Genomic DNA, 18829 nt, shown 5'->3' with positions numbered 1-18829 from the left:
CCTGGTTTTATGTGACCTGTACCGTCGGCCTGACGGTAATAGTTCAAACAGTTGGTTGCTGGGGTGAGAGTGGTCCTTGATGATATTGCCAGCTCTGCTGAGGTACCGAGAGTTTGCAGTGACCTCCAGGCTGGGCAGAGAGCAGCCAGTGATCTTCTGGGCTGTGTTATATTATGAGGGAATGCATCTCTGGTACACTCTAAATAATCTAATTTAGCCAAATTAAAAATCCAGAGTAAATTTACAAGATGGACTGATCTTTGTCTGCCTGTTTCAGATCTATTGGCCTGCCCCTGTTGACTGGAGGGAGGAGTGTAACTGGGCTGGCAAAGACATCACTGTAAGTGATCACACCACACGTCACCTTAGCCCTGTGATTTCATGTTTTCATTTTTACCAGAGAAATAAAAATTGATGTGGGTACTGTGATATCACCTGGTAAAGCCCTGTTTTCAAGCCTTCCAATAAATGTTTTTGCTGTCACCAGCTTGGTTGAAAAAAGTAAGGGCAGGTCTGACTGTGAAACCACGCGCTCATTCACTAATGACTTGTGATTGACAGCTAGTTAACCAATGAGCTTGTAGTTTCATACCAAAGATAATCCATAATTCTGAAGCATAGAAGGACTGAGATTTGCAAGGTAGACTTCATTTTTTATTCAGTATAACACAAAACAAGTGACCGGGAACATAAACGAGGCAGGAAATTGCTTACAGAGGTAAAGACAGAGAGCTGTTTCCAGATAGGCTTCAATGGGGCTGGAAGTCCTTTTGCAACCACAGCTATCACCATCCAGAAGCCTCAGATAGAACGATAGAAAGTTTTTAAGAACACCAGGTATTGGCTTTATTGGCCCGACCCCACAGCTACGCCTGTGTTTTATCTTGTCTGTGATCTCTGCTTTGATTTATAAAAGTTTACAGCTGATACAGTTCAGATGTGGAACCTGAAAGTTTTTAGAAGTGTGTTGTCATCATCCTATGCAATAATACACACTGCATTATTATTATTATTATTATTATTATTATTACTCAAGGAATATTTAACTACAACCTGTTAGCTAAACTGAGTTTTTATGAGACATAATGCATCATAACATCCACTTTAACCATGTCCCATTTTACATACAGTTCAGTAAGCATTGCTACTGAGCTCCAAGTGCAGAATGTAAGCATCCACTCCTACCCAGCCTAACACAATGCTACCTTTTAATCCACTCGAGTCATGGGAGTCATCACAAGACAGAAACACCACATTTAAACAGATAACATGTAATAATAGGTGCAGCACTCCTACTTTTGGACCTGCCATGTGGTGAGATTACTTCCTCCAAATTTGTTTCTTTGAGCCCTATTTGAATGATATCCACACAGTCTGATGTAGAGCTCACACTCAGTGTTTACACACACACTGTCTAACCAGACAGGTTTGGGATCAATGCAAACATTTCATTTTTTAAATGTCACTTAAATATTAAACTTTGTATTGCACTGGGTTAGTGAATCAGAGAAACTCAGTTGGAAACACAGTTCTTGCTGAAGATCTTTGATATATTCACTATGAGAGCAACTCACTGGGTTCTTCCTCACTGGAAGAATATGTGCAGCAGAAAATAACAGTTACATACCTTCGCTTTGACGATATGATGCAATGCAGTGAGGTCACAGAAATCTAAATATTTACCCGTTGCTTGTAAAAATGTGGCTCGTTACATTAGGTTGAATTGGATGTTTATTATCTATATGAGGATGGACGGACTGAGTGAGGTTAATAAAGAGCATCTTGGACATGAACTGCAGCAGTAGCAAAAAGATGCAGATTAACAGGAAATGAAGCAAAACCCTGATTGTTAAAGTGTTTCTATTTGGATGATTTGATCTGATTCTGATTCCGTTCTGAGATGACTGCATGCACAAAGTTTCCATGACTGAACTCATGACCTGCTGCAGAACTCACAGCAGAGTTTACCAAAAGATACGCCATCATCAAGTTCCCTTGACTTATTATTTAAGTGCCAAAAAAAGATTTTCTGTGTAATGTTCTGCATGTGGATGTAGTGTGGGCAGGGGGGGCTTGGCTTCACTGACCAACATGTAGAGGCCACCAAGAACCTATAGACCACCCAAGATTACAATTAGATAACTGTACAGGTCAGTGTGTGTGTAGGTACTTCGTGGCTTTAACTGTTTAAAACAGTAAAATCACATCTGCTTATGCAGATATACCATAAATGTGTCTATTTATACTCAAGTGTTTGACAGTGTCTGTGTGTACATTTATCCCTGTATGTGTAAGTTTCCAGTGTGTGTGTCTAATGTCTGTGAATGTGTCTTTATGTGTGTGTAAAACAAACCCGTCATCAGTGTGATTATACAGCTGTAGCAGACAGACAACGGGCTCCATTCATACAAAAATCCAGGCTCTAATTTCACCTGACCAGGAGTCTGTGTGTGTGTCTGTCTGTGCATGAGTGTGTTCAGTTTTCTGTATGCATATGTCCTGTTCGAAAGTGCGAGTAACTGTGGAGACTGTGAGTGATGAAGAGAATTAATGTAATGAAGAAGATAATGAGTTATTGTGGGAGAAAGAAAGTGATAAGACAAAAGTTCAAAGAAAATGACAGATTTTGCATTAAAGTAGTTTTTTTACTCACATTTCTATCCTTTGAAATGTTATTTTTATCCTCTTTTATCCTTTTCTGTGTGAAAACTCACCCAAACCTCCACCACGCACTATTGACCCTAATTACAGAGAAATGTGTTTTCTATAGGAAGAGGTCAAAAGCTCTCCCTGCCACTTGATCTCTTCCCTCCATTCATTTTCCATGTTTGGTCCTTTCTTCATATTCCCTGTCCTCATCTAATATCGTTATTTACAACCCTCCAGTCCTTCAAACAGTAAAACCACCTTGCATGTGCCAGGACACTAAGACAAACACAGACACATGCAGATAAACAGAATTAGAGCGGGGCAGTAAACAGTTGACAGTTTACCCAGACACTTGGTCTGACTCAGCACTCTGAGGCGTCACTGTAAGGCCGGAGTCATATTCAGAACCGCAGAAGTGATAGATTGTGTGTTTATGCTGTCATTTCAGTACCCACTTGGTAACTTTCAGTGCCTTCCAAGACCCATTAATAAATCAATGGGTAGGAATTAATAATAAAAATCCTTTTCTTTATTTCATAAGTATATCATTCAAAGCAATTTCTTATGTAAAATGCTCTGTGGAAGATGCATTAATCACAATTGTAAATCAAAATTGATTTTTTTAAAGGTATCCAAGAAGCTGCATGTTGCACAATGAGTTCTGGGACATTATGAATTAGATTATGAATGAAGTCCAATAGCTCAATGGGAAGAATTAATTTAAAAAGGAGAACTCTTCCAAATACTCATGTTAGTCTTTCTGGAAGACACAAACTGAATTGTGTTTTTAACTACTGAGAGAAGAAGCTCAGTGACCACCAAGTATGTCTGAAACCACCAAAGAACATTTTCTTTTCCAGCATTGTGTAGACGATCACTGTGCAGGAATTCACACACAAACAACGGTGAAAAGAATTGGAAACAAATGGAAAGAAGGCACCCTCTTATGTATATCACTTAGAGAGTTGGATTCCAGAAATCAGTCCATTTTTAGGAGAAATGTGGCCTGCCAGTATCCCCTGATACTGCATTGTCCCGTTTCACAGAGATGATCAAAGGCATTCCTATGTTATTACACTGTGATATGTTGTGTATCTAATGAACATCACCATTCCCATCAAGTCAAACCCTCTCTGCCATTAACTTTATTAAAGCTTCCTGCATCTCTTGGAATCTTTGCTTTTACACAAATTCAAACAGTTTGTTCTGGTTTTAACCAAATGGAAAATACAAGCTTCCAGCAGCTTTTATAACAGCCTAGTTGTTTTTTAAAGTTAAGTGACCTCCAGAAACCATGTCATGTCTTAGATGGAGTGCATCTAGGCACCCTGGTAACTTAGCCAGTGGAACGAGCTAGCCAAATAGCTTTGGTGCCTCAGCCTAACCAAACAACAAGTGAAAGCAAAACATAAAAATGGTCTCACAGTCAACACTCCAGTCTCAGTGAAAAGTCAGTGATGTTTCTACTTCCACACTCTTCCTGATCTCTCTGATCGTATTATGGATTTTCTTTGTATTTCAAAAGCAAACTACCCTGTATATATATTTAAGTAATCCTTACTTGAAGTGTTTCAGATGTCGAGGACAAATGAAAAAATCTGATTTAGTTCAAGGACATCCTGGTAGATTAAATTTTATGCACCTGACAAACACAAAAATAGCCACTGAACCAGAACACGTTACACTTCACATAAAATGCTCAAAGAAGCATAGTTTATATGATAGCAATCGATATGGAGCCAAATACCATAAACAGAGCACAGATAGTGGCTAAAATACTACATTAATGCTGTAGATCAGGTTAATCATCAACAGACGGAACAAAGAGAAACAGAGAAAAAGACATCTACAGCAGAACAATGCAGCATTATAAAACGTGAAGGCAAGACTTAGAGCTCAAGCTGCTGTAAGGTCACAGCCCTCATTTTGCTCACTGTTTCAACTAATGAGTCAGTGGCATGTCAAAGGTTGTCCAGGGAACCCGTTAACCCCCCCCCCCCCCCCCACACACACACACACACACACCCAACCCTTCCACACACCCAAACCCTTCTGTATGTATGCACACACACACACACACACTGATCAGACAATGAGAAAAAGTGATTGCTGTCATCATTTCACCTCATTCTTTTTGTATCTTTTCAGGGTCGCTCATGCATCTTTTCCCTACCCTCCTGATCTCTCTCCTTTGTCACATCAAAGACTTTTCTCTGTCAGCCTCCTGCTCTGCTGAGTGCCTCACCTTTCTCTGCCCCCTGAGACACACACACACATATCTATAACCTTCAGTGGTTTAGAACAGAGGCTTGCCATTCAGCCTTTAAAACCTACCAGGGGATTAGAGATGGAGTTGTTGTGTGAATACACAAGTTTACTTGTTGTAGTGTATACACGCACACATAAAGGTGTTTAACCAATCGATTGGCTGACTAAACTGTTGCCGTGCGGGAGACCTGGAAAACAGCAGGCCAAACAATTCACTTTCTATGAACGCTTACACAGAAACTGATATTCTGCATATTTACTCCAAAAATGATTAATTTGTCTTTTAATTGTCCAAATGATCCAGGCTCTGAGCTGTTTGCATTATGACTGTCTGCTGTTGACAGTGAGATTCATGTCTTTCCAAACCTTTAGATCCACCAATACTCACAACAATCGACAGACAGATGTTACAGTGACCTGTCTGGGGAGAAGTAGACAAGCGCAAAATGGAAAGATAAAAGCTTAAATGTGTGCTACAGTGTGTGAATATATAAGAAATAAACAATGTACTGATGACATGTTGTTTTGAACACTTTCGTAATCACAATACAGAAAATCATTTATAAAAATTCATATTCAATATAAATCTGTGGTGTGAGATTCTCATGATAATGGCAATAATTGTAGTATCCACAGCAGTCCACATATAGTATCATCTCTTTATGGGCTAATCACCTCAAAGCGTGGTGTTTGAAGACAGGAAGAAAAATGTACCATCCATTATCTTAGTATACAGTAAATCCTTTTTTTCCAGCACTCTCTTGAGATCCATCTCAGTGTAACCTGATTCTGAGATGAACAGATGTGTCTATGAATCAATAACATGCTCGCTTGTTATTAGAAAGAAGCCAGGATAATGGAAATAAGAAGACATAGAACAAAGATTAAAATGGTTTGAAAAGATATGTCTGGCAAAAATAAAATGGATAATGAAATATAAGTTTATCTTATTTCTTTATGTAACTATTTTGCATTCTTTTCTATAAATGTATACATATAAGTCAAAGAAACTTGACAGCAAGGTTATTATAGAGATTGGTGATATTATAGCAGTTTAGGAAACATGGTTAAATTACGTGTGGATATTCATTTGACCATTTGATTGTTAGTCAGTCGTATTAACCAGGACACACATGATGTCAAACCTGTGAGTAGGAGATGGATCTGGGGACATCATAGACTAAATGGCAGACAGCTATTTACTGTATTTAAAGGTAAACACTACCACTATGTCAGGCTTGGAAAAAAGGGCATTGTATTTCATGCAAGAATTGTGTTTCAGTAGTGTACCTAACACTCTGTCTCAGAATTTGTAGAGTGCCAATCACAAAACAGTTTCCTTCCTAAAACTTCCTAAAGATCAGCCTTTAAGTTAATAATAAGTACTATATGTGTGTGTGTCTTTCAGTCTGACTGCGTGAACTACGTGAAGATTGTACACCACTATAACCGCACCCACTTATACGCCTGTGGAACGGGTGCTTTCCACCCCACCTGTGCCTTTGTCGAGGTGGGACACAGGATGGAGGTGAGGAATGTACAAAACACAACCTACACGACACTCACTATGCAACAGTGTAACAAGAAAGTCTAAAAATATTATACAATGTCTTTATCTGTTCTCATCTGCTGAAAATAAGATGTTTCAAACACAGAAACTTCAGTCCTCTGCCAACCAATTTAGTCTCTATTCAGTGTACCTGTCGACAGACCCTTAAAATATGGTCTTAACCTTCCTGCCTTCTTGGGACCTTTTTGTGCCACTGCTATGTGTTAAATGGCTGCCATTTCCACTGTGTTCAGTGGAATATAACCAAACTTGCCACAGGATAGTTTTTACCTGTCAATGTTAATATTCCAGTGTGAATTCCTTAAATCAGCCTAAAATGGCTGAGCAGCAGAAATCCCCACACCCATCACCCTGGGGACCATTTTCTGCCCATTGACTTCCATTATAAACGCTATTTTTCAACCCCAAATTATCATCATATGATTTTATTTTTTCTTCTTTTCTTGGATGTCAATGAAGACTCAGGGCCTTGAAGTTTTAATTTTTAAATTGCAAAAAAAATGCAAAAAAAATAATGGCAGGTCAAAATGTATGTTGGTGCCAATCTTTGGTCCATCTAAAGGCCTACTTATAATGACAATCACATATTACTTCAACTGGTTTTTTGTGGAAATATTTAGTTTCGTTTTTTGGTTTTTGGGGCTTATAACACAGGGCGCTCATGTAATAACACTGGGATTTGAAGGGTTAAAACAACGAAAATATAATTAAAACTTTACATGAATATTTCAGGGAGAAGTAGTTTTACAAGGTTGGCTAATTTAAAGTGGAATAAAATATGGATATATGGTCTTTTTATGGCGTGGCTGAGAATGGTCCCTAGGGTGATGGGTGTGAGTTTTTTAAAGGATGGCAGGAGGGTTAAGTGTATAAAGAATTTGGCATTTACATCTACTTTACAACAAATCTCAAAAATAAAATTAAACCCCCAATTTATAGAAGTACTATGCAAATATAATCACGCTGTAAAATCCCTTCCCTCCTCTGTCCATCAGGACCACATGTTCAGGATTGACCCCTCTGAAGTGGAGGACGGGAAAGGAAAGAGTCCGTATGATCCTCGACACAACGCTGCATCTGTGCTCGTCGGTAATTGCACCCATGCAAACTAATATGAGATGACTGAATAAGAACGTTCATTTAATGGGTCTTGAAATTGGGCTGATTTGACGTACTACAAATATATTATCCAAACAGTCGTTGACTAATTCTGTCTCCTAGGTGATGAGCTGTATGCAGGCGTGGCCACAGATTTAATGGGAAGGGACTTCACCATCTTCAGAAGCCTGGGGAAACGCCCCTCTATCCGCACTGAACAGCATGATTCAAGATGGCTTAATGGTGCACTTTTGTCTTTTTTTTATCAGATTATGTGTTGAGACGACTCACATGAAGAATTACACTGTGTTGATAGGAAAGGTTATTTTTGACTAATTTTTTTCTTTGATTTTCTTTACCAGAACCAAAGTTTGTTGGGTCCTTTTGGGTCCCTGAAAGTGAGAACCCAGATGACGATAAGGTCTTTTTCTTCTTCCGGGAGACAGCGGTTGAGGCTCAAGGGTTGGGAAAATCTACCTACTCCAGAATCGGACAGCTGTGCAGGGTAAAATCCAGCAGCAATTCCAGCTGGATTGTTGACAAATATAAATAAAATATCCTCTTAAATTTATCTTGGCTATTTTTTCTCCAATCAGAATGATATGGGCGGTCAGCGAAGCCTGGTGAACAAGTGGACAACATTTCTGAAGACCCGTCTGATCTGCTCGGTACCAGGAGCTGATGGCAGCGACACGTACTTCGATGAGCTGCGTAAGTACAGCTGTGCAAACTGTCAGAAGTACAAGTATGTACTGTGTGAACTATTTTAAGATGAAAATTGTGCTGAGTAAAAATATGCTATAACATAAATGAAGTAAACAAAGCTTTCACTCGACATCCTCCTCCTGTTAGGTTGTTTGCCACTTTCACCAAAAAACTTTGGTCATTACTAACGTTTTGTTTTTCCTGTCACCGCTTCTAAGATATTGTGCATTATAATCTGGTAGTCTCACTTTTCAGTAGACAGAGAACAGAAAAGCAAAAAAAAAAGTGCTGATTTTCCTTTTTGGATTTTTATCCAGAAGGACATTCTGCGGGCAAATGGAGAAAAGGTCCTGGAACGCATAATAAAAAAAAAAAAGGATTTCTGACCTCAATTGTAGATTACCATTCAGTCTAACATTCCTGCAGACTTGGAGCAAGCATGAGTGACAGATTAATTGGTAATAGATTCTGGCCTGATCGAAAGCCAATGTTTTTGCTGTGGGTTTAGAGAAAGTTAGAGGCTCGTCTCTGGTAACTCTTCATATGACAAAAACCTATAATGTGTTTTCAGGAGATGAAATCCAGAAGTGAGACTAAATTTATAAAGCATATCAAATGACAAAGAAACCACAATTTTCCTGTAAACCTATATGAATTTCCACCGAGAAGTTATACTTTTCATTATATATATATGTATATATGTGTATATTTTTAAAAGCCTTTTCTAAAGACTGTCCTGTACACCTTGCACACCAAGCACACATTCCCAGTTTTGTGGTCTGTTTAAGCTCCAAAACCTTCCATATCTTCCTCTGACATGACGGTGCCACTCTTTCAACCCCTATCCTTTGGCTCCAGGAGGAGATTTATGAGTTTGGCGCATAGACGCCAATTTCTAACCACATTTTGCAGTTGTAATAAAATGAATGTCTGGTGAAATATAGTGTGATTCTATGAGGGATCCTTGGACTCAGAGGACAAATGTAAATCATGTTTGTTTCTCTGGAAAAAAAATGACCCTTTTTTGAACCCATCCTCAGAGCAGTGTCCAGTACCCATACCCATAAGAAGTTATAAAATGCAAGTCAAGCTGATGAGTATCCTAAGAGCAATGTTAGGCACATTTTTTGCCTTTTAAAGCTATCTGTGAATACAAAATGGACATAGCTGTGATGTTTGGTAGTTTGGCACTCCTCATCTTGTTTTTTGTTTTTTTTATAAACTGAAATAGTCCTGTTTATAATAAATTTAGCATTAACCCGCAGTGCAAAAACTAATTGTGGAAGTTATTCCATCAGAGAATAGACACTAACAGTGAGTCTGTCATGAAGATCAGAAGACCTCAGTATCACTTTAGCACAAAGTCTGAGTTTTTATCAGAGACCTGACATTCAAACATGATTTACAGTCGACATTCAGAATTTTTCTGTTGTAATTTTTAAAATCAGCAATAGTGCTTTAAAATATAAACAATAAAGCATTTAGGAACCTTTTTATGGGGTTTTCACCTTCATAATGAGTCAGTTAGGTGTAATAAAAAGACATGCAGGCCAGTTATTTAGCTAACTATACCTGAGATGACCAGAGATTTCTTTCAAATAAAAAACAAGTTGCTTTTGGTTTGTTTCACTCTATCTGGAATTCAGGATTTACTTTTACCAAAATGAGAAATTACTTATACGTATTAATAAAATTATTATTGGAATATATTTTTAAAAGAAGGAGCTATTTGTTGTTATACAACTACTCCCCGAACCTGCAGTCATGTGGTTTGCTGAGCAGCTGCACGAGTTTCAGCTCTCAAGATGTTTCCGATAGAGCTTTCTTGGCTGTATCTGTGGGCTATAATATGATCTGTCTTTGTGCTTATCTCATGACATAGTGAAAGGAAAAGTAAGTGGTTTAGGCTAAAGTCTAAATTACCCTTTGGCCACATCTGTCCATCACATTCCCTCATGAACTTTCAGTCTCTTGTCTTGACCTTGATTTTTTCCAACTATATCCATGTAAAAATAAATAATTGTTAATCTGAAGTTTTTGTTCTATTAAAGTATGTGCACCATGTTATGTCTTTAGAAGCAGGAATTTCATTAAAGTACATGGAAACACATTTTGTGGCTCAAGACTAAGAAATATGCTCTTGTTTATTATGGAGATCTCAAACCTGACAATTGAAGCAAAAACTTAATGAAACTCAGTTTGTTTAAAAGATTTTTATAAGCTGCATGAACCTGTGGTGGATTTTGTTCCATGTCATGACCCTCAGTTATCAGTAACATGTCTCGTTAAGGTTCTTAGACATGGCCAAAGGGTTTTGTTTATCTTTCACTCAACCTTTGACCGTTAGTCTACTGCCACCTGACCAGTGTGTGTGTGTGTGTGTGCATCCTTAGGCGATGTTTTCCTGCTGCAGACGAGAGACAGAAAGAACCCTCTGGTTTACACCGTCTTCTCCACTTCCAGGTCAGAATCTGTTCATATTACGTGTGTATGTTTGTGCATGTCTGTGTGTGAGGAGAGACGTTTTTGTGTATTTTGCATGTTTTTGTTGCATCTAACCCAACTCCCTCTGTCCACCAGCAGCAGTGTATTTAAAGGCTCAGCTGTGTGTCTCTACTCCATGAATGACATCCGGAGGGCCTTCCTGGGGCCATTTGCTCACAAAGAGGGGCCCAACTACCAGTGGGTCCCCTTCCAGGGAAAAGTGCCCTATCCCCGCCCCGGAATGGTATGTCAGTAATCATAAAAGCGCATCAGCGTCACAGTATCTAGAGTTTCCAGAAGTGCAGTGTTGGCTGATCAAGTAAATGTACACATATTTGCGTAATTGTGAGAAACTTTTACTTGGAAGTGTATATTTTAGATTACGTTAATGTTTAGTTATTACTTAAAATCTGATTTTAAGTACAAAACATATATACATCCTATAATATATAACCATTGCCATAGATTTAATGACCCAATAAATTAATAATGCTAGACCATCACATACAGTGGAATATTCTTTAGTATGTCTTCAGTGTTGAATTTGTTGCCTCAAACTAAAACTCAAAACAAAACAAAAAAGTTGTAAAAAAAATGGCCTCATAGTCACATTGAGACAGTATTCAATATTAAATATTTTTTTCTTCCAAACCCCCTTTCCTTTCAATCAATATGTGCTCATTATGGGCCTTTCCATTCAGCTAAGCACACAAGTGTAGCATCAGCATGATTTGTTATGCAGAGCTTCAGCTGTTACTGCTGCTGGAGAACAATCCCTATTGTATGAATGCAGAATACTAATTGTATTTGGCCTACAGAAAACCCTCCCTCACGCCATCATTACCTCGCTGGATTGTAAAATTAGCAGAACAAATCAGATTTTAAGAACGCGATCTTGCTTACAAGTACATTTACGCAAAAAGTGCACATAATGCACATTCTGATTTAAAATGCATAACCCACAAAAAAAACAAAAAAACAAACAGTGTGGCTCAATAAAGTGCAAATTAGTAAAAAGAAAAACGTGGAATTGTATGAGAATAGACGCTGCATGATGCTAAATTGAGTTTTCAGCATTTAGAAAATCCAGGACTGGAATTTTAATTAAAGAGGGTGGCTGGACTCTGACCTGGTGTAAATCTCTTTTAAGTCCTTGAGACCCATCACACCATAATCACCTCTCTGTTGAACTGTGCTTTGTGTACTTCAGGTCAGCTAAAGTGCTGAGAAGTTCGGCATTTAATTTCAGTTTACATCCAGAAAGACAAAACAAGTTTACTCATCAAATATCAGTCATTGTGCAATGACCGAGTCCAAACATAGTAAATAGGAGAGCACTGACTCAGAGTCAGCTGTTTTTTGCAGAGCTTTACAGCAGCCGCATGCATGCACGTTCACGCATTCAGGTCCTGAGAGAAAATGTGTACTCACAGTAGTTTCACTGTAGTAGTAGTTTTTTAAAATCCTCTTTTTATTTGTATCCCCACTGATGTTCAGTAAAGTGCACTAACCTCAATGTAAAATTTTTAAGTTCCCAAAATACTAATTCGATTTTTTCTGCCCTTCTTTAGTGCCCCAGCAAGACATTCGGCAGCTTTGAGTCAACAAAGGGTTTCCCAGATGATGTGATTCAGTTCGCGCGTCACCACCCTCTAATGTACAACCCGGTCTACCCTATGAGCCGAAGGCCCATCTTCATCAGGACCAATGTGGACTACAGCTTTACACAGATCGCTGTGGACAGAGTCAATGCTGCTGATGGACAGTACGATGTCATGTTCATTGGCACAGGTGAATGAGCAGTAATCATTTCTAACTCTAGGGTTAAACAGGAAAATGATGAAATTAGTTATTAAGCGGTTGTGTGTGTGAAATTTCAGATAAAGGGACAGTACTAAAGGTGATCAGTGTCCCCAAGGAGAGCTGGAACAACATGGAGGAACTTTTACTGGAGGAGTTGGAAGTTTTCAAAGTAAGAAAACTGTGTACATGAAAGTACATGTATTTAGCACATTTAGTCATCATGACATGTTGTATTCTTACAAGCATTAAATCTCAATGAAGTGTTGAAATTAATGGATCATTCAAACTTGCATGCCTTTTATTAAGTGTACTGTACTCCCTGGACACGACCTAAAGAGGAAAACAAAGGATAGTTTGAAAGAACATTGTATACATATGCATGTATACATCCATTGTTTATTGTATTATTGTAGTATATTTACCTTACAATATAAAGCACCTTGAAGTTTTGATTTGGTGCCATATAAATAAAATTGAACTACATACTGATAATTTTGGTCAAATCTAAAAAGTATGTTATTTAGTTTGGTACATCTCTTCTCCTTCCCAGGACGCCTCATCTATCATCAACATGCAGATCTCCTCAAAGCGGGTATGCTTGTTTAATTCTTAAAAGCCCCAAAATCATGTTTTTAAGAGTATGTCAAACAGTGCAGCACTGTATTATCTTTAGTCAATTATTTCCTCTTCACAGTGGAAATGGTTGACATATCTAGACTTAGAAATTAATCGACCTGTTTATCTGCACAGCAATATATTTATATGCCCCGAAAGAGCAATATAGTATCTGAGGCTGTACTAAATCAGAATGGTGATGATGGATATTGCACAATATAACCAAAGAGAGCCAACATAAATTGCCATAATGGACACATGGATGGTATTTCTGGCACATAAGCTGTTGTGCTGTTTCAGAATAAAGCATGTTTTAAATGCTTCTCTTTGCTTGCTTTGTTTTCACAGCAACAGCTGTATGTCGGCTCTGACACAGGCCTTGCCCAGATTCCACTTCACCGCTGCAGTGTATACGGGAAGGCCTGCGCTGAGTGTTGCCTGGCCAGAGACCCGTACTGTGCCTGGGATGGAACTTCCTGTACTCGCTACCTGCCAAACACAAAGAGGTCTTCGACATTAACATGACCTATAACAGATGATCTTTACTTAAAAGAAAAAAGTGAATTTGCAAATACTGTCGTGCAATAAAACATTCCTTTTCTTAAACTAAAATGTCAAACTTGTTACAGACGTTTTCGCCGCCAGGATGTAAGAAATGGAGACCCTAACACTCTGTGCTCAGGAGGTACAATTCTTTCATCATTTCCATATCTACAACAATGATTTTTGTAGACATGTTAGGAAAACTGGTGTTAATCCTATTTGTTAAGACTAAACTATGCAAGCTGTAGTCTGATGCTTCTTGGACTCACTGAGAAGCTTGCCATCTGAAATCTTACAGTCCTTATGCCAAATAATCTAAAATATCCCCCGCTTTCACCCCTGGTGATCTCTGTCCGCTCAGGCCACAATACCAGCATTTTGTTGCTGTCTTGCTGCCACAAAACTGAATCAGGCTAATCGCTCAAACTGAAGGAGCTCCTGAGTAATGCGATTACATCATTTGGCATGCAAGCTGTGTTGTGTAAAACTAATGAAGGTCAGAGTAATTGTCTGTGATGAGATCGGCACTACCCCAAAGTACCATAAAATGCTGATCAGGAGTCTGTTTGGCAGTTTGTAGACCATTGTTTCACCAGTAATCTGTGTAATCCTCTCCCCACCTCTGGCCTTGATGTAGGCTGACTTTTAAGTCTTTGAGTACTTTTGTGCAATTTTATGGCTGTGGTTAAGATTTAGGGTCATATCACTCATTTTAGAAAATGTTATCAAGTCAAGTCAAGTCAAGTCAACTTTATTTGTCAATTCTGCCACATGTACAGGACATACAGAGAATAGAAATTTCGTTACTCTCAAACCTGTGTCTGCCTGTCTGTTTTTTCTAGTAACATTTCTGGATTCACCATCCTATCCTTCCAGGTTCCTCTGTCTTATTCTAACCTGGACATGTTTTGTTATTAGTGAGCACATGTGCTGCTCTACATTGACTCATTTTGTGTTTGTCTCTGCTGCCCCCTGCAGATCATCATAAGCATCGTATTGCAGAGAAGAAGCTGTATGGTGTAGAGGGAAGTAGCACTTTCTTAGAGTGCGTCCCCAAATCCCTTCAGGCCAGAATCACCTGGACCTTCCAGAAACATCCACAGAATCGACGAGAAGAGGTGAGAGGAATGGCTGACACTGGCCAGAGATGATGACCGAGAAGTCATTAAAGTATACTGTGGCATTTATAGGTCATGAAAATGTTTTGTGTGTGTTTGCATCATCAGATCAGATCAGAAATCAAATTCTTTCGTTTATAATTACTTTAGCAAACAACAGCTTTGCAGCTTTAGAGCTTATTTCTTTTCATGATTTAAGTTGATTTTTTCTTGCTTATAGGTCCGTCTAGATGATCGCATACTCCAGACAGACAGAGGTCTTCTGATTCGCCGTGTCCTGAAAAGAGATATTGGCATCTACCAGTGCCATGCAATGGAGCACGGCTTCACCCAAACTTTACTAGGCATCACCTTAGAACTCGTACCTTCCACACCTTCATTTGTCTCCAATCTACCCTCCGATGCCCCTGTTCGATTAGACCCCCGCAGCGGAGGCGGACCCCCAATGACCAATCAAAAGCTTTGGTACCGGGACTTCATGCAGCTGGTGGACCATCCGAACCTAAACACAGTTGACCAGATTTGTGAGCAGGTTTGGGCACGCAGGAACACCGGTGGTGACCAGGTGGGTAAGGACATCGCACCTCTGCGTCCTGCTGTCCGCCCACCTAATAAGAAATGGAAGCATCTTCAGGAGATAAGGAAGGGGAGAAACCGTCGGACCCACGATGGGAAACCAAACCCGCGTGCGCCACGCAGTGCAGGGGAGTAACGATGTGGAGAAAGAAATGGAGGGAGAAAAGAATGACTGAAACAAGAAGAAAGCAGGAGAACGACAGAGACTGAGAAACCAAGAACTCCTGGAGGTGTTCACGCATACAGATACACCCACATACGCACACACTTACACACACGGACACACACAGCACCTCCTCTATTGTGTATATTTATCTATGGATGCCCCCACTATATGGTAGTCCAATCCCTGAGTCCTCATCCCACTGGCCAGTCCCTGCATGTGCTGCTCTAACTGATTCTGCACGATCCCTTTATAGTTCCACTAGATTAGTGAGTTTACTAGCAGATACATGGGAGTAAACACACCTTTATGTGTGAGCAATAAACTCACTTACCTGTCATGGGTTCATAGCAAAGGATTTCCACATCTCAAAAAATCCAATTACACATTGCGTGTAGTTAGTGCGTCACAGTGTGCACACTGTTTTAAAGGACTGAACCACAGAAACAAATGTAAGCCCAAAAATTTTGGATTAACTCCAAACGGCTTTTCTGCCCTGAAGATTTCCTGCCAGCGTAGCAAAAGTGTGGACTCTTGTTTTATGCACAATGGGACCGAACGGAGCAACTGGAACGTACAAAAAAGTAACTGGAAACACATTACTATTTAAGTTCAATTGCACAGGCAGTTAAAAAAAAAAGTAACATTTGAAACTTGTTCATAGAAATGAACAACTTCCTGTGGTGTTGTACACAGCAAGTGCATTCATAATAATGTCACCTTTCCATGGTTTTGCGCATATTACATAAAGCTGTCACAAAAGAAAGAGCTGGCATCCTGGCATCACAGCAAATAACTGGTTATGTTATATTTTGCTGTTTAAAAAAATATATTTTGCAGTTTCCTCGGGCAATTTAAGGCATGTCACAGCAAACTAAATTAAACAATGCAAAGCAGGTGGTCATAGTTAGAGAGCAGGCATATTTGGCCTGATGTGATTACATATATTGTTTTACATACTGGCTTGAACCACTGTAGAAAGAGTAGAGGAAAATCTACTCGGAATTCCATGAAATGACAAAAAGATGTTTACAGTACAAAGACACAGATGGAGCACAAAGAAATCAGTTTGAAAGCAAATAATAACCTAAATAAGTATGTCTAAAACTAACCTGGTATCTGTTATGTGTAAAAATACAAGAAATACAGTAGGAAGAGCTCTGACATAATCCAAAACCTCACTCCAAAGATTAAAAATTTGCTGATTTCAACATTTTGTGCGTAAACATTAAGATGAAATGATGACGGGTGTTTTTTGGGTGAGGAGCATTAATATGGCAAGCAGGATGAAGAGGAAAAGGAAAGATATTGGTGGACTCCAAGTATGACAACCTGTGTTTCTGGGCTACGTTGCGGTATATATATTAGCATGATATTTATGAGTGAGTCTATAATTTTAATTTTAATTTTTTTTTTTTTTGGTATTCGAAGCGGTACTTCTTTTGTTTTACACTGTTCTTGCATATATTGTTTGTTTTTAAATAGTTATGCAAAGATTTAAATTAAGCGAGTCACAGATTCTTCGTCTAGCACGGTTATAAAAACCACAGCGCATTTTCACTGCAACAGAAAAGAAAAACAACTCTATCTGACTTCATACACTGTTGTAATCACTTCTCGGTTTGGTGTTCCGGTCATTAGTATTACTGATTTCTGCTGCTTAATGATGTCATCCCTACATAATGGACAATTAGTACTATAAGGTCTTCCTTCTCATGTCTTAGTCTAATCTCTCGCTGTGTACTGTCTGTATAGAAGTCTTTGTTTGTTGGTTGTCTGTGCTAACATTGTGTGTGTAGCCCTGCCCCTAGTGTCCATTGTGTGTACAGGCTTAGGTGAAGCCTACCTGTGGTACCATACTTTAATGTATCATAGTCTATCCACATGAAAGAAAGTGAAACTGGCTGGCCTTGTAAAATAAAACATGCTTTTTATTTGCGTTCAGTCTGTTTTTCATGATGAATATGTGGTCTGTTTATGTTTCATGGCATAAACTAGACCTGTGAGTGGACTTTTGATGTTTGGATTCATTGTTGCTGTTATTTATATACCTTCTTTATAGAGATGTAATTAACTCGTTAAACTGAACTGAACCGACTGACGCCTGTAAAAGGGACACTCTGCATTTTGACACCACGTCCAGGTAGAGAGGGGTTACTGCATAAGTAAATAAGTAAACTGATTTTCATTGCAGGAGCATGCTGCTAGTCTCTGCATGTGCCAACGCCTGCTTTTTATTCACAGAACTACTTAAGTTGTGCTAATATTAACTCTATAGGGGTTTTCCTTCTTACAAAACTGCATTTTTTTACACTGGTAGTGATGTCAAACTGCCTGAGTATTCCTTTTAACCCAGCTGTTGTTTTGTGCTTGAAATTGCATGACCAATGTTAGTGGCTAATGCATTTGACAAAGGTGTGGTGGCAAGAAAGAGATGGGGAGAAAGAAAGCACAATGTTGAATATTATTATTATTATTCGTATGTATTTATGTGCAAAGATAAGCTGATATGTTGTGGTGGATTTTTATTTTTCCTATACATGTAGATTTACATCTGTGTTGTTTGTGTTTTGCTTAAAATTACTCATCCCCAACAATTTTGTACATTACAGCCAATGGAGAAGCTCTTCCTTAAAGACAGTGTCCACTTAGAGTCTTTGATGTGCACACAGTCCTCCAATCAAATAGTCCTGTTGGATTCCATGTCATGTGACGCACCCCTGTTCAACAGCTCACAAGGAGAAGCTTGTATGTGTGTGTTTGTGTGTGTGTGTGTGTGAGGGTGGGTGAATTGTATGCTTCTGTTTTATGCGTGTGTGTCCGTGTGTGAGTCTCGGGGGGGGGAAGCAAAGCTCTGTATATAATGGCAAAGGAACAGCTGTGTGTAGAGTGGTCTGTAGATGAAAGTTCAAAGGTCGAAGGCCAAAGTAACGTGGTGCACTGTAATACTCCCAGTTATTTGTGAAATGTCTTGTCATGTTTTTTTTCATTAACACAATAAAAATATGCAGTTACTTCCACATTTGCTTGTAATCTCTCCTGTTCAACTATCAGAATGAACTGATTTCATGAAGTTACATAAATATGAAAAAACAGGAGGTTAGCTGCACATAAAATAGTAACTAAATGTACTTCACACTACAAAAACATTCAACTACAGGTTCTCAGTACCTCAGAATGATGGTCCAATAAAAATGATGACAATTTTAAAGAACAGAAAAAAGGAAACAACTAAAT

General features: G+C 38.9%; 1 protein-coding gene across 1 annotated transcript in view; it reads left to right on the top strand.

The window, feature by feature from the left end:
• The window catches only part of sema3b (sema domain, immunoglobulin domain (Ig), short basic domain, secreted, (semaphorin) 3B), a 71749-nt gene extending 53137 nt beyond the window's left edge, over window positions 1–18612 (top strand). The window contains exons 4-18 of the mRNA XM_085443135.1: window positions 278–340; window positions 6326–6445; window positions 7483–7576; window positions 7709–7828; window positions 7948–8090; window positions 8182–8296; window positions 10684–10753; window positions 10874–11018; window positions 12346–12565; window positions 12655–12746; window positions 13128–13169; window positions 13541–13698; window positions 13822–13877; window positions 14714–14853; window positions 15074–18612. Coding sequence (XP_085299261.1) covers window positions 278–340; window positions 6326–6445; window positions 7483–7576; window positions 7709–7828; window positions 7948–8090; window positions 8182–8296; window positions 10684–10753; window positions 10874–11018; window positions 12346–12565; window positions 12655–12746; window positions 13128–13169; window positions 13541–13698; window positions 13822–13877; window positions 14714–14853; window positions 15074–15565 — 2070 coding nt within the window. The 3' untranslated portion in view covers window positions 15566–18612. The remainder of the gene's footprint in view (window positions 1–277; window positions 341–6325; window positions 6446–7482; window positions 7577–7708; window positions 7829–7947; window positions 8091–8181; window positions 8297–10683; window positions 10754–10873; window positions 11019–12345; window positions 12566–12654; window positions 12747–13127; window positions 13170–13540; window positions 13699–13821; window positions 13878–14713; window positions 14854–15073) is intronic.
• The last annotated feature ends 217 nt before the right edge of the window (window positions 18613–18829 follow it).

The sequence above is a fragment of the Copadichromis virginalis genome, linkage group LG20 (genome assembly GCF_057382275.1).
Source record: "Copadichromis virginalis isolate Kocher_CV1m ecotype Utaka linkage group LG20, C_Virginalis_male_GT1.1, whole genome shotgun sequence".
In the NCBI taxonomy this organism is placed as follows: domain Eukaryota; kingdom Metazoa; phylum Chordata; class Actinopteri; order Cichliformes; family Cichlidae; genus Copadichromis; species Copadichromis virginalis.
The sequence above is the reverse complement of the archived record's forward strand: the minus strand, read 5'-3'. Positions and strand labels throughout refer to the sequence as shown.